This window comes from Boleophthalmus pectinirostris, unplaced genomic scaffold, assembly GCF_026225935.1.
Source record: "Boleophthalmus pectinirostris isolate CB_2022bp ecotype Guang Dong unplaced genomic scaffold, ASM2622593v1 HiC_scaffold_12, whole genome shotgun sequence".
NCBI classification, from domain to species: Eukaryota; Metazoa; Chordata; class Actinopteri; order Gobiiformes; family Gobiidae; genus Boleophthalmus; species Boleophthalmus pectinirostris.
The window spans coordinates 1,524,877-1,540,875 of record NW_026571018.1 but is presented as its reverse complement, the minus strand read 5'-3'; the positions used below and the strand labels follow the sequence as shown (position 1 = coordinate 1,540,875).

The 15,999-nt window shown below is 43.2% G+C and overlaps 1 protein-coding gene across 1 annotated transcript in view; it reads right to left on the bottom strand.

The window, feature by feature from the left end:
• The window catches only part of mcama (melanoma cell adhesion molecule a), a 60,411-nt gene that overhangs the window by 7,268 nt on the left and 37,144 nt on the right, over window positions 1-15,999 (bottom strand). The window contains 7 exon segments of the mRNA XM_055148642.1: window positions 820-964; window positions 4,459-4,586; window positions 6,449-6,628; window positions 7,582-7,669; window positions 7,778-7,848; window positions 8,429-8,660; window positions 10,278-10,411. Coding sequence (XP_055004617.1) covers window positions 820-964; window positions 4,459-4,586; window positions 6,449-6,628; window positions 7,582-7,669; window positions 7,778-7,848; window positions 8,429-8,660; window positions 10,278-10,411 — 978 coding nt within the window.

Here is a 15,999-nt window from a genome sequence, read left to right as displayed (position 1 = left end):
TTAGACAGTGTTTGTTCATGTGTGCATTGTGTCTCTGTGGTGCAGAAGCTGCACTAGCACTGACTCATGATTGGCTGCAGTTGCTGGGGTTTTAGGGAGAGACCAATCAAATCAGAGAGAGACACTTTAGGATTTCAGCATCGAACCTGGCAACACAAATGATTTCTGTTTTCTGATTGGATAATCACCAAATTATAACTTACTTATAACAACTTGGGCATCATGTACGATGTACAAATTGTTTTCAGTGAAAGCTATTTGATTTGTATCTGAAATATAAATAGGTCATGTTTTTTGGTGATCAAAATCTTACATACAGTTCCTTTAAAAGTCCTGTATGATGCAGAGTTGGCTCTTGTGAGTTTTAGGCCATGTAGGAATGTTGTAACCTCCTCAAAAACAGACCTGGAGTTGTGTTTTGTTTCATTCACACATGTTTGAGTAACTCTTTATTATTAGTCTGTTTACATCTCCAAAGATCTAAATGCTCTGTTCCACCTTGTGATGTCATAAAGTGGTAGTTTTCAAAGTAACAGCTCATTTTACCTTTCGTTTAGTAGAGATTGCTGATTCCACATCTGAAATGATCCAAATGATTCTAGTGAAGGTGTATGGGGTTTAAAAACACAGTGGAGCACTTCTTGTATTATCACATGACATCCCAAATTGGAATGGAGTGTTTTCTGTTTGAGAGAAGAGTCTAAATGTGAAGTTTTGTGTGTTAAACATGTGTGAATGAAACAAAACACAACTCCAGGTCTGTTTGTGATGAGCAAAGTGAGTCAAAACATTTAAAGAAGCAAAATACAAAGGACTCACAGTGCACAGTGAGCTGCACCTCTCCCTTGGCGTCAGAGGAGCTGTGTGGGTCTGTAGGGCGGCACTGGTACAGACCGCTGTCTTTACGGGACACAGAGGACAGGATCAGCACGTCCCCCCGGCTGTCCAGCGGGATGTCCGGCTGCTGTAGGACACATGGGCTCAAGTTTAAGTCAACCAAACACAACCAGACACAACCAGACACAACCAGACACACCAGACACACCACACAACAGACACAACCACACACAACCAGACACACAACCAGACCAACACACAACCAACACAACCAGACACAACCAGACACAACCAGACACAACCACACAACCAGACACAACCAGACACAACCAGACACAACCAGACACAACCAGACACAACCAGACACAACCAGACACACAACCAACCAACACAACCAGACACAACCACACAACCAGACACAACCACACACACACAACCAACACAACCAGACACAACCAGACACCAAACACAACCAGACACAACCAGACACAACCAGAACACAACCAGACACAACCAGACACAACCAGACACAACCAGACAGACACAACCAGACACAACCAGAACACAACCAGACACAACCAGACACAACCAGACACAACCAACACAACCAAACACAACCAACACAACCAGACACAACCAGACACAACCAGACACAACCAAACACAACCAAACACAACCAAACACAACCAGACACAACCAGACAAACACAACCAAACACAACCAGACACAACCAACACAACCAGACACAACCACACACAACCAACACAACCAGACACAACCACACAACCAACACAACCAAACACAACCAGACACAACCAGACACAACCAGACACAACCAAACACAACCAGACACAACCAGACACAACCAAACACAACCAGACACAACCAGACACAACCAGACACAACCAAACACAACCAAACACAACCAGACACAACCAGACACAACCAGACACAACCAGACACAACCAAACACAACCAAACACAACCAAACACAACCAAACACAACCAGACACAACCCACACAACAACACACAACACACCAACACAACCACAACACAACCAAACACAACCAAACACAACCAGACACAACCAGACACAACAACACAACCAACACAACCAGACACAACCACACACACAACACAACACAACCAACACAACCAGACACAACCAACACAACCACACAACCAACAACCAAACAACACAACCAAACACAACCAGACACAACCAGACACAACCAAACACAACCAAACACAACCAAACACAACCAAACACAACCAGACACAACCAGACACAACCAGACACAACCAGACACAACCAAACACACACGGAGAGTGAGATGGTGATAACACACCCATCGTGATCTCATCCCTGTGACTGTGTGTTTTTCTGGTGATGTGATATTGTGCTTCTCTGTGCTCAAACACACACTCCTCACACACTCCTCACACACTCCTCCAGTTGATCAACCTCCCTAATGCTCTGTGTGAGAGACAGGCCCAATGAAAGAACACACATTTTAAATCACAATATTCATCTAAAACAACTTCATATAAGAAACAAGTCCACTGACTTTCATGTTAGAAAACGTGGTGTCCAATAGGAGCTGACGTCACTGTAAACATCATCACAACAGAGTCAGCAACTCATAGCCACAGATCACATAGAGCAGCACTTTCTTTTTCATTAGTACCAAAATGATGCAACGCTGCTCAATCCTACGTGTACAGCCTGTATAAAACTGTGTATAAAACTGTGTATAAAACTGTGTATAATACTGTGTATAAAACTGTGTATAAAACTGGAGGAGGAAGTGTGTACAGAGAAGGGGCCATGTGCCAGTGCAGTTTGATCAGCAAAATGGTGTTTTGAAAATAAGTGATTAAAGATTACTCAAACATACATGAATCACTCTAAATACAACAATGTCAATGATCTGATATAACCAATCAGATGCAAGCAGATGATTTTATTTGCCATTTAAAGGTTTTCTAAAGATACAGAGTCTGCATGAATCATAATAAAGTCCTGGTATTATTTCTGGCATATCGCCTCCTGTGCATGATACAAGAATCCATCCAGACAAAGACTTTCTGTGGGATTTAACCCTCTCCAGGCAGGCGTTGCAGATTAGCAACAGCTAAATTCCAATTACCTACTTACTCCACATCCATATTTTATGAGCTTTTTTTACTCAGGAGCCTTTTCTCCCATCCATGTTGATAAACGTGGACAATGCAGACTGTGCAAGAACGGCTCCACGCAAACGGCCTGCCAGAAGTGCAAAATACTTTTTTTGTTCACAAAGGTTAAAAAAGTCAGAATTGTATATTACTACCCCATATTATAATTTTCCCCAAATATCAGATTTTTCTTGATACTAAAAATTTATTTGAGCCTGAGAGGGTTAAGAAGAGATAATTATCCTTGTCTCCCATGGGAGAAGAAAGAACAGTAACAATACTGTTGTGAGGAGAGTCATACTGTCCTAGATGAGTCAAAAATGAACTTGTATGTACTCAAGTATAAGTACTCATGTACTCAACACTATTGTCCTGTGACTGATGCTCCCTTATCTGTCCTAGTGGTGAGAGCGTTCTGGAGCCAGAGCAGGGCCCAGACTCACACTGTGGGACTGTCCCCTCACAAAGGAGTGTGTGACAGTGGACTGGCCCCCTCTGAGCGAGACCCTCCGGACCATGGGAACACATCCTCCCTCATATCCTCTCCACAGACTCTATGTATCTCTGAACATAGTGAGCCCGCTAGTCGCCACGTTCCAAGTGAGCATGGGTGTGACATGGTTCCTTCGAGGTTTGTTTCCTCTAAAAAATGGTGGCCCCTCACTGTACCTGCTGCTGTTTTTATTGGTTTCTCATTCTGGACTTAAAATGTTCATATGAACCCACGCTACATCATCCTGGTGTTTTTATTTCACTGTTTTATGAATCATATGTACCTCTTTGTCAAAGCCTGATCTCGTCTGATCTCTGAGGCGGAGCAGGGCGGGGCCTGGGTAGTACTTGACTGGAAGACCGCTGGCAATACTAAAAAACTGTTGTTGTGTCCTGAGGCAAGACCCTTCACCCACATTGCCTAGTGAATATACTGTGTGTGTTGGTGTTGGGAGGAGCCGATGGTGCAGACTGGCTGTAGCTGTGGCTCCAATAATCTTCCCATAAGAGTGTGGAGCGAATGAATAAAACATGAAAATATAAAGAGTAATGCATTATCATGTGTTTTAGTGTGTGTATAATCCTGATTATTATTATCAAAGTACGAACACGCTTAATTTAACAGTCGACTGGTCACGATTATTCCACCCTACGGCCCCTCACAGCCCCTCACAGCCCCTCACAGCCCCTCACAGCCCCTCACAGCCAGCCTCACACACCTCTCCACCATAACAGCCCCTAATCCTCGTGTTGGACCAGTCTGTGCCACAACTCAAAATCTCCACTAAACTAAAGACTGCAACAAGTGACACCAAACTGCACTGGAGCTCAAAAGCCTTTGTGTGGGGCCCCCTGCTCTGTGTGCTCAGTGGGGCCGGGGCAGAGGGGGTGAGGAGATGGCAGAGGGGGTGTGGGGGTACAAAGGGGATGCAGAGGCAGTGCATTCTTACTTGTTCTCTGGTGAAGATGAAGGTGGGCGGGGGGTGTCCGTCCCCCTGGCAGCGCAGCTCCACAGTGTCCCCCTCTCGGAGCAGCCCAGGCGGAGACTCCTTCCACAGCTCCACCATGGACGTGGGGTCTGCACACAGCGCCAGGGCATCAGGAATAATCACAGCACGTGTCCTCGTTGATTAGACACTAGACCAGGGGTCGTCAACCCGTGGCTCCGGAGCCGCATGTGGCTCTTTAGCACTCCCCTAGTGGCTCCCTGGAGCTTTTTCAAAAATGAGTGAAAATGGAAAAGGAATGATTTTTTTGGTTGTTGTTTTAATCTGGTTTCTTTAGGGGTAAAACCCTCGTTCATCTCTGGTCATGGATCTGATCCATCAGCTGTGTGTAAATGAAACACATGAAAAGTGTTTCAGCAGAACAAATAGATGAACTGAAGCGGGGGGTGGTGTCCGGTGCCTCCACCTGAGAAGCGCTTTCCCCGAAAAAAAAAACAAAAAAAACATGGGCACAGACGGACGCTCAGAACAATATATAACGAACCAAACGGGATTCACGCTTCTGTCCAGATGCTTTGCACCACCTCGGAACCAGCCACGGTCGAGCGTGGAGGACCGGAGCAGCCCGCCCGGACCTGTGGCCCACAGCGCATTCTCGCTTTTCCCGCACGGAACCAGCGCACAGATGACTGCACTGAAGCACTCGGACCCAGTCCTATGCGCTCTGGTCTTGCTCGCCCCCGTCTGGAACCAGGACATGGAGGACGAAGCCTCTGGACAATCTGACCAACACTGGACCCCAGCCCCGTCTTGAAGAGCTGCGCGCTGACTGCCCCGTGTGTTTGGCGCTGCTGCCCGAGCTCAGACTCCGGGCTGATGTGCGGTGAGTTGCGTACAAAGTTCTACATGCCGCTGAAGAAATGTGACTGCTGCTCTTAATACTTCCATCATCGTCGTCATAGCAACAGGTAAACGTCGGTCGCACTTTTGGCACGTCAGCTCCTAAAACTCTGTTTATCTCAGTTTACATGCAAATGTGAAACTGGAGTTTTCTAAAATCTCCACTCTAGCCTGAGTTTTTAGAAAGCTTCGTTTTCAGAGGCAAATTCACCGTTTCCGTGTAAACGATGTGAACAAACGAAGGGAAATGTCTCAGTTTTTAAAAATACCCGTGTATATGTAAACGGGGCCTAAGAGGGTCGCAAAAGGGGTTTGTGTATCATAAATGCTCATTTTGTATTTGTAGCCTACTTAGTCATTTTAATAGTCGGCTTATATAGCTAATATACTGACAGCCTGTGTTGCCTTCATATTAGGCTTATATAAGGCTTTTAATTTTTTGCGGCTCCAGGCAGGTATGGTTTTTGTTTTTTTGGGCCAATATGGCTCTTTGAACATTTTGGGTGGCCGACCCCTGCACTAGACCTTACCTTATGTGACACTGACTTCTGTGAGCGTTTAACCAGTGTCCTCATGAGTTTACTTTAGAGGAGTGAGTGATGCATGTTTGAATGAGCCTGTGTTGTGCGACATTTGAAGCTTGAGTCCTCCTAAAATTTCAACTACCCCCTGTCCCCACCTAACCCTGTGTAGCAAGATGGATTCTCATGATATGTGTGAGTTCACAAACTCACGAGACTCCATCTAGAGCAGCTCCTGTTGTATGGTTTAAATTCGACCCGAGCAGTGGTCGGTCTGATCACAGAGCTTCTATGGCAGGGGGAGGAGTTTCAGGAACATGACGACAACCCCGAAGGTCAGGCCTACACCACAGACTGGATATATTTATATATACTATTGCAGAGACATGTGTGGACACTCACAGTGGACAGAGACATGTGCGGACACACAGTGGACAGAGACATGTGCGGACACTCACAGTGGACAGAGACATGTGCGGACACTCAGTGGACAGAGACATGTGCGGACACTCACAGTGGACAGAGACATGTGCGGACACTCACAGTGGACAGAGACATGTGCGGACACTCACAGTGGACAGTGACATTGACGGGGCTGGATTCCAGGCTGCGCTCGCCCCCGGGCACAGAGAAGCTGACCCTGCAGGAGAAGAGAGCGTCTCTGGTTTCCTTGTGGACGCGCAGCAGCAGAGTGTTCTGGACAGTGAAGAGACCAGAGGAGGAACGCCAGTGCAGCACCAAGAACTTCACCTCTGAACAGAGCACACAGAAGAGGAAGAGAGAGGAGGAGAGAGGGAGGAGAGAGGGAGGAGAGAGGGAGGAGAGAGGGAGGGAGTGGAGAGCAAGATGGAGAGGGAGGGAGGGAGGGAGGGAGAGGGGGAGAGAGAAAGAAAGAGTGAGAGGGGGGGAGGAGAGGGTTTTCAGACTGATATATGTATGTATTTTTTATACAGTGGGTCAGTCTGGTCACTTTAGTAGATTAAATTGAAGTAGCCTGAGAGCTGGAAGAAGAGGATTATGAATAAAATCACATTTCTCTCTCTTCAGAGGTTAGTGATTCTCTCATTGATTCTGCAGAAATCTGGGACCTTTTCCAGTCCCCTGTGATATGTTTGCTTTTTTTTTTCCTCGTAAGCAGCCAGAGGCAGGTAGAGGGGCCAAAAAATGTACTCAAGTAAAAGTAACATTACTTCAAAATAATATTACTCAATCTATTTGGGAAAACTGCTGCTCAAGTAAGAGTCGAACTGTTGGGATGTAACATCAGATTTATAATTTCAACTTCATGTAATTGTAAGTATAAACCATAAATACTGCACAAAATCTGGTGTTTTCAAAGGATCCAACACAAAAATGAGACAAATTAAATCATATCTGAAGGAGCTGCAAGAAACCCGTCTCGTTTGAGACTCAAGTGTGTACTCTGGAAACATGTACACAAGCACACACAAAAGCACACACTAGCCACAAGCACACACAAACACACACAAACACACACAAACACACACAAACACACACAAGCACACACAAGCGCACACAGGCACACACAGGCACACACAAACACACACAAACACACACAAGCACACACAAGCACACACAGGCACACACAGGCACACACAAACACACACACACAAGAGCACACACAAACACACACAAACACACACAGGCACACACAAACACACACAAGAGCACACAGGACACTCACGGCCTGGGCTGGACTCGAGAAGCTCTCCGTTCTTGTACCAGGTGATGTTGGGTTTGGGGAAACCATTCTGAGCCTCACACACGGCGATCTGCAGACAGGGACAGACAGGTGAATGTACAGACATGTATGCACCTTCAGACAGGGACAGACAGGTGCTGGGTCAGAGGGACAGACAGGTGCTGAGTTTGACAGGTACCTTTGCTGGTTGTTCTTCAGTCACAGATATTCCATGAGGAACCGCCTCGATGACTGGAGCTTCTGGAGGAGCTGCTCACAGACAGATCCACATATGAAGGTTACAACAATAGAATTCTGTGATGTGATGTGTGAAATCGAATAAACAGATAAACTCGGCCCACAATCACATTTCAAATAGAGCTACTAACTTGGGCTGAACCTGGAGGACTAAAGGAGACAGTGAGGAGTGAGGAGGGGTGGGGTCTAGAGGAATAGTGAACAGTGTGATTGGTCTAGCAGGTATGCCCACTTTAAACTCTGCCCCTGCAGACAGGTGTTTGTATCAGAAATACATGTAATGCAGCTACCTGTAAATGTATCTAGTTTGTACTTAAGTTACTAAAAAAATGACCTGGAACAGCAGATAATGCTATGAAAGTCCCACATGCTGTAGTAAATCTGTGGATTTACTGTGTAGTTCCACTTTAATAACACTTCCTGTTTACAACTTGATGACATCACAAAATTGAGCTGAGCCTAAATATGCATATTTGTGTGTTAAATGTGTGAATAAAACAAAACATGACTCCATGTGTGTTTGTGATGAGGAAACTACATTACAACAGAAATCAGAAGATAGTGTAATATGTGTGAATAAAGTGCACCTCACCGTAGACCCTGAGTGCGGTTTTGCCCTCGGCGCTGCCCGCTGCCAGCCCGTTGACCTGGCAGAAGAACTCCCTCTGGTGGTCAGACAGCCTCACGTCCCTGATGGTCAGCACGCTGCGGTTGGTCTCAGAGATGACCTCCAGGCGCTGGCTGTACTCCGTGTTGTTGTCCACCAGCTGCTGCTCGCTGTCCCCATAAAAGACCCGAGCTCGGGAACTGTTGCCGGGAGACCGCTGCCCACACAACAGAGAGCAGGGTATTATGGTATGTTTAATGTTATTTATGTTCTTTTGTTTTTGTGAAAAATGTTGCACATCTTTTTAATAAATCATTGTATAATGTCAATGTGAACTCAACACAATTCTACTTTTTAAACTGTTTTAGAGAAATTCCATTTCTGTGCTGTATCTCGTGCACACACTGCCAGCTCAGTCTCTGTTATCTCACTCTGCATCATCAGATGTATAATACTCCCTACAACAGAGCTAAACTGGAGCCTTTTCCCTTCATCTCTTGGGCTACTACTATCTTTTAGTATCCGACAACAAACACAGCCACAAATCCAAACACAACACTACCAAAAATCACAGTTTGATGTTGCAGCTGTAATGTCACTCGTCTCTAGAGTTCTGTCACCTGTCTGTCACCTGTCTGTCACCTGTCTGTCACCTGTCTGTCACAGTCTGACAATCTTAACCAGTCACTGCTCAAGGCTGCACAATATATCACAATCACATCCACATTTTGAGTTGTATAGTAGAATGTGTTTTTATAGTAGAATCTTCTTAAATGTCCCTGTGTGTCAGATGCCCTCCCTGTGTCTCCGTGGGTCTCTAATGTCACTCACCACATTTGTCATTAGTCAAAGTGACTTTACTCTTAAAGACACAATGTGTAATTTCATGGAAGTGTACGTGCATGATTCCATGGAAATGGTAAATTAAAACGACACTTGGGAACATTCTCCATGGAGATAGATTCGATTACAGCCAAAGCAACACCATTTCCATAGAACCCAGCAGGAGGTGCCTCCTCCAGGCCAAATGAGATGCAAGTGCTCACAGTGAGGACACGTGTTTGAGTCCAATAAACACGTCAAAATGAAAAAAAAACCCATCATTTTGTTAGAGTCTATGTTTATGCCTGTGTAATCCCTTAGTCACCCAGACTCCACTGCAGATGAGAATTCAGATCTGTTAAAGGACTAAAGTGGTGGACACTGGTGGACACTGCCTTGTGTCTACCTGAGGGGCTGAGGGGGAGACTAACACTAACTGCAATCTCGTGTTACTCCAAAACCTGTGTCCTGTTCTCTCACGGAGTGACGTTTGAACATGAGATACACAACAGTTGTGCTGTATATGTATGGTGAAGTTTTTGTAGTTTAAACCTCTACAAACATAAACTGCAAATCTAAACACATTTTCACTACTAGACCTGTCCCCATCATGACTCATTATGTAAGGGAGAGATGAGCATCATTTTTGTTCTGATGATAATTGGACTTTAGATTATTGTGTCAGTGCTATTCATTAGTTTCAGTATTATTGTTAATCGTCTATATTTTGTTCTATATCACATTTCAAAATGTGTAATCATGACTTCTGTCTGCTGAATTCCGTCTCTCACCAATCTGAATACAACAGTGATGTGCAGGTGTGTGTGTATGTGTGTGTGTGTGTGTGTGCGTGCGTGTGTGCTCGTGCGTGCTTGCGTGTGTGTGTGTGTGTGTGTGTGTGTGCGGGTGTGTGTGTGTGTGTATGTGTGTGTGCGGGTGTGTGTGTATGTGTGTGTGTATGTATGTGTGTGTGTGTGTGTGTGTGTGTAATGTTCTATCCCATCACACTCACCACAAACCACTGCAGCATAACGAAGGGGGGCCCCTGGCTGCTGGGGCCGAAGCTGTAGTCACAGGGGATGAGAGCGGGGGCCCCCAGGAGCACCTCCACACTGTCCTGCACACTCAGCTCCAGCTTGGACCACACTGCAACACAACACACAACACACAACACACAACACAGAGGACACACAGGTCAGCATGAGGGACCAGTGGGATGAAGTGAGAGTTCTGCTGCTTCAATCAAAGTCAGAGTAACGTCACTTCAATAATAATAATATTACTCAAGAAGAAGTAGTGGTTGAAGAAATTACTCCAGTAAGAGTACAAAAGGAAGTAATTAAGAGTAATTTAAAGAGAAACTGTTGGGACATAACATCTGATTTATAATTTGAAGTGAATGTGAAGGACAAAACCTTAAATAATGCTCAAAATCTGCTATTTTCAAAGGATAGACACAAAATGAATCAAACTAAATCATATGTGAAGGAGCGCCGCCAGAAACACTACACAAAAGTACAGATACCTAAAGTAGTACTATGGGGTATTAACTGCATGTATTATTGTAGAATCTTAGAGTTAAGCATAAGGAGGGTTAGGACAGGGCCTGGGAAAGATCGCTAAAATACTCAAACATCTCATTTAAAAGCTCTTCAGCATGTTGGCTCTTCATGTTTGTGATGAGTGAACAATGTTATAACATGGACCAAAGCTCCAAAAATCTATTTAGCATAATACCCCGACAATACCTCCTCTTTAGTACAGTACTTTTTGTTTGTATTTCCACCACTGGAGCAGAACTGTGTGTAAGTGGCAGTGATCTAAGTCTGAATCAAAGTGGGCTGTGTGCAGACAGGAAATCTGCACTTTAAGCTCAAGTAAGCCGCAGTAACCGCCAATAAACCTGGCTTTGTGTTTGGCCCCACAACCAGAACACCGTCCCCTCAACAGCACAAAACAGGTACAAGAGTTAAGTAGGAGGGGCCCTGGGTCAACCACTGCTCTTGAAAGACTGCCTTTGAAGACTGGGTCAAATGCAGAAGCAAAATATAGCTCTCCGTCAATCACCTGTCTCCCTGCATTCCAACATTCACAGGACGCATAATTATTGCTGTCACTGTACTTTTAATACTCAATTCCGATTCTGAGCATTATACACTCAAAATCTGATTCCAATACCACGATGATAATAAACAAACTCTCTTTCTTTGGACAATAGAATGAGATTTTCAGTGTTAAATTGCTGTATTTTCTTTTGGGGATGCACTGATCCAGGTCTTTCTGTTCTGCTGCTCATGTCTGTACTTTGTTTTTAAGTATCTGCTGACAACTGACATCAACTGACACCAGAGCACAGACTGATCATATCATTTATTTACAGCATAAGGTAAAAATGATTCAAATGTGTTTTGTAACTACACAATGGCTTTGTAAAAGTTTAATATGAGACATTTTATGCCAAAACCGACCAGTAAATCATCTTATTTATAGACGAACAACCTGTATCGACTGAAGCATTATCTTGGAAACTGATATCTGTATCGGTGCATCCCTACTTTCATTTCTATTTTATTTCCTTTTAAATTCTGTAGCTTTCTAAGTTTCTTGTGTTGTGCTGCTTACAAATTATGCTCGTCTCAGGTAAGGAAATAATTCATATTTCCTTATTATAATACAGATGTTATAGGACATGGGGAACAAGAAAAAAAATTAAAATAGGATTTCATAGTAAAGTTCTGTGAGCAAATGAGGATTATATTGATATTCCATAGTGAAAAAATGTGTGCAGCCTCGGGAAGTTCAGTAACATGACAGAAACAAGAGAGAGGGAGCTGAAGATTTTTTGGTGTTTTTATATAAAGGCAGAGTTTAATATCTCACCTGTCTGCCCCTCGAGTCCCCTCACCTGTCTGCCCCTCACCTGTCTGCCCCTCCCGTCCCCCTCACCTGTCTGCCCCTGCTGTCCCCTCACCTGTCTGCCCCCCATCCCCTCACCTGTCTGCCTGTTGGGGCTTGCCGTGGTTCAGATGTGGTCCGTAGGCGGGCCTGCTGTGTTAATCTGGTCTGATCTATGAGGGCAGAGGATTTCCTGGACAAAGCCGGGCTCAGATCCTCTTATCTGCTGCTGTTTAGTCTCCAGAGATTTTATGTGAGGAGCAGGAGCCCGCAGGAGCTCACGCATGTGTGTGTGTGCTCAAAACACACCGTTCAGACGCCAGTTCAGAGCTGTACTGTCAGCATGCTCAAATTTCAAACCTGATTTAAGGAATAGACCCAATACTCAAAATGATTCCCCTTCCACAAGGACAACAGAATGGGATTTTCCACATTAAATGACAGAACTTTCCTTTCTGTTCCCCTGTGTCTTTGCCATATGTGTGTGATCCTCAGTGGTGCAGGTAGGTTCCATAGATCCACAGGTCCATGGGTGTATAATAAGTCTTGGTGGTTGACTCACAGACTAAAGCAATGGACTAAGGAAGTGTGACGTCATCCACAATGTGGACATGAGGCTACAGTTATGGGGCAAATTTGGAGCGGAGTTTCATATTAATTTATTTATGGACAAAATAGCGAAATAAACCCCCCAGGATCATGTATAGCAAGTTAATACAAACATTTTAAGACCAAAATGAGGAGTCTGACAGCAGCAGTTACAGAGGAGCGACTTTTTATTTTTATTTTTTTTATGCAAAGTGAATTGGATGAATAATCTATGGAACCGGACATGTGCCCGTGCTCACTTCTTGTTTGGGTGTCATATTTGTTCTGATACAGTTGATTTTCTACCCCATTTTCAGTTGTATTTGAGTCAAATTAGTGATGGGCGAATGGAGCCTCGTGAAGCATTGACACCTCAATCGCAATATTGTCTCAAATGGTTGGACGTGTCTGAGGCCTCGGACAAACACTGACCTCTAGTGGACAAATTTAACCATTGGCACGATGCAGGTGTCTCAGCATCGATGAAGTATTGTTAGTGTAAGACAATAGTTGTATGCAGAGCGACAACGCACCTATCAACAACAATAATAATGATTTAAAATAATATGTAAAGAGCAACATAAATAACATGCTGTAAATAAGAAAAGAGGTGTTTCCTTGTTAGGTGGAATTAGATCAAAGTGATCCCAAACCATGGATCGCTTTTTCCACTTGTAGATGCCATCGAAATTGAAATACCATGCCAAAAGTTGCCAAAATCACCACTAACGTCACACAATACTCCTCACTACCAACATTTTTAAGAAATATCGGTGCATCTTTTATACTGTATCAGTTTAGTGCTTGTCAAACCACAGAAGTGCGCTGAACACTCTGAAGCACTCTGAACCAATCACAGAGCGGAACATTCACTGAGCCAATGAAACGCTTCGATACACTGAAGCGACTGACACGAAGAGTGAAGCAGTAGGGGGAGGGACCGACATTTCCACACTTTGGTCACGTGAGCGGCTGCTGCGAGTCGAGCTCCAAGGCAGTGCTTCAGAGAGATTTGTCTCAGAAAGAACGAGATGTGCTCCGGAGCTCCGACTCATTTGTCCATCATTAAGTAAAATGCATCTACTAATTATAAAGTGTTGCACTGTCTGATAATCAGGAAGTGCACATTAGTATTCTAGTTGTTGTTCGCTTTACAGTCGTGGCCAAACTCCACTCTGGTTTCTGGTGAGAGTTGTGAAAAGTGCTTATAAACTCATTTCAGTGAATCATTAGAGTGAAGGAAAGTAAGTAAGAATGAAATGGACCAGCCTCAATAAAGAAAAAACAAATACTTAATGAATCATTTTATCATCATCTTGTAACTCATTAGTACCCTAACCCTTTACCCAGAATTAAACAGTGGGTATTATCCAAAATTGCCTTTATGGAGCTTTACTCTTTTCTCTCTTCATAAGCTTACCTTTAGACCAGACCAGGGCATTCTCCAGCTCCCAGACCACATACGGCCATTTGGTTGACTCTGACCAGCCCGTTTAAGCTCATTTGGAATTACAAAATAAACAGAATTTATAGGGATATAATAATAACCGAAATATTGTGCTATCGTATTGCCAAATTCTCACAATAATTTTGTGGTCACAATATACTGAATCACAGGTTCCTTTGCTTAAATGCAGGTTTTATAGTAGCAACAGCTTATGATCATCGGGAACTACATGTCCCATGATTCATTTCAGCGCAGACAACATGAAGAAACATGTATTTTACTTGAATTCTTGGGATTATTGCAGAAATAATTTACACCAAAATCTTGTCAAGGTATTTTAAAAGCAAAAAAGTGTCCCATCTATAATTATATCAGCCTCTTCAAAATATCGCAATGAATATCATATCGTGAGATTTGGATGTTGTTACATTCCACACATATACTAATATTTTATAATTTGACCTCAAGCATGGATTAAAGCTGCATTGCTTTCATTTTAGAGGTGTTTTTTAAATGACATTTTAGTTTGATAGCTTCACTTTTTCATTGCTGAATCAGAACATAAACTCTTCCCAGTCTGAGCAGCTCGTCACAACAATGACATTTACTGCTTTTAAAAAAAATAAAATAAATACAATTAATATTATGCAGAATTGACTTAAGCATTTTGGCCCTTCACAGTATTTTCTGTTTTTCATGTGGTCCCATGGAAAAAAGAATGACCCTCTCCTGCTCTAGAGGCTTTAGGGTTTAGTCGCCCATACATGTTGGAGTATTTTAGTGATTCTGTCCAAAGCTCCACCCACAAGCCCATATCACCCATGTCCCCACACAGCCATAAATACACCAAAACATGACACAAAACAACACACTACAACCTCACAAGTTCATTAGAAATGCAGATTGTGTTGTGATAATGACATAACACAAAGAGCAAAGGGAGGGAAACTCAGTCAAAAATGAAAGTGAAACTATATTGAGGTGTCATAGTTTGAATGTGAAAGATCCCAAGAACACGTGTGCAGAAGCCAGAAAATACTCAGATACCGAGTAGACGTAGTAGTAGTAGTAGTAGTAGTCGTAGCAGTAGAAGTAGTAGTAGTAGCAGTAGTAGTAATAGTAGTAGTAGTAGTAGTAGTAATAGTAGTAGTAGTAGTAGTAGTAATAGTAGTAGTAGCAGTAGTAGTAATAGTAGTACTAATAGTAGTAATAGTAGTAGCAGTAGTAGTAATAGTAGTAGTAGCAGTAGTAGTAATAGTAGTACTAATAGTAGTAGTAGTAGTAGCAGTAGTAGTAATAGTAGTAGTAGTAGTAGTAATGGTAGTAGTAGCAGTAATAGTAGTAGTAGTAGTAGTAATAGTAGTAGTAGCAGTAGTAGTAATAGTAGTAGTAAGTAGCAGTAGTAGTAATAGTAGTACTAATAGTAGTAGTAGTAGTAGTAGTAGTAGTAGTAGTAATAGTAGTAGTAGTAGTAGTAGTAGTAGTAGTAGTAGTAGTAATAGTAGTAGTAGTAGTGGTAGTAAAATTAGTAGTAGAAGTAGTAGGAGTAGTAGGAGTAGTAGTAGAAGTAGTAGTAGTAGTAGTAGTAGTAGTAGTAGTAGTAGTAGTAGTAGTAGTAGTAGTAGTAGTAGTAGTAAGTAGTAGTAGTAGTAGTAGTAGTAGTAGTAGTAGTAGTAGTAGTAGTAGTAGTAGTAGTAGTAGTAGTAGTAGTAGTAGTAGTAGTAGTAGTAGTAGTAGTAGTAGTAGTAGTAGTAGTAGTAGTAGTAGTAGTAGTAGTAGTAGTAGTAGTAGTAGTAGTAGTAGT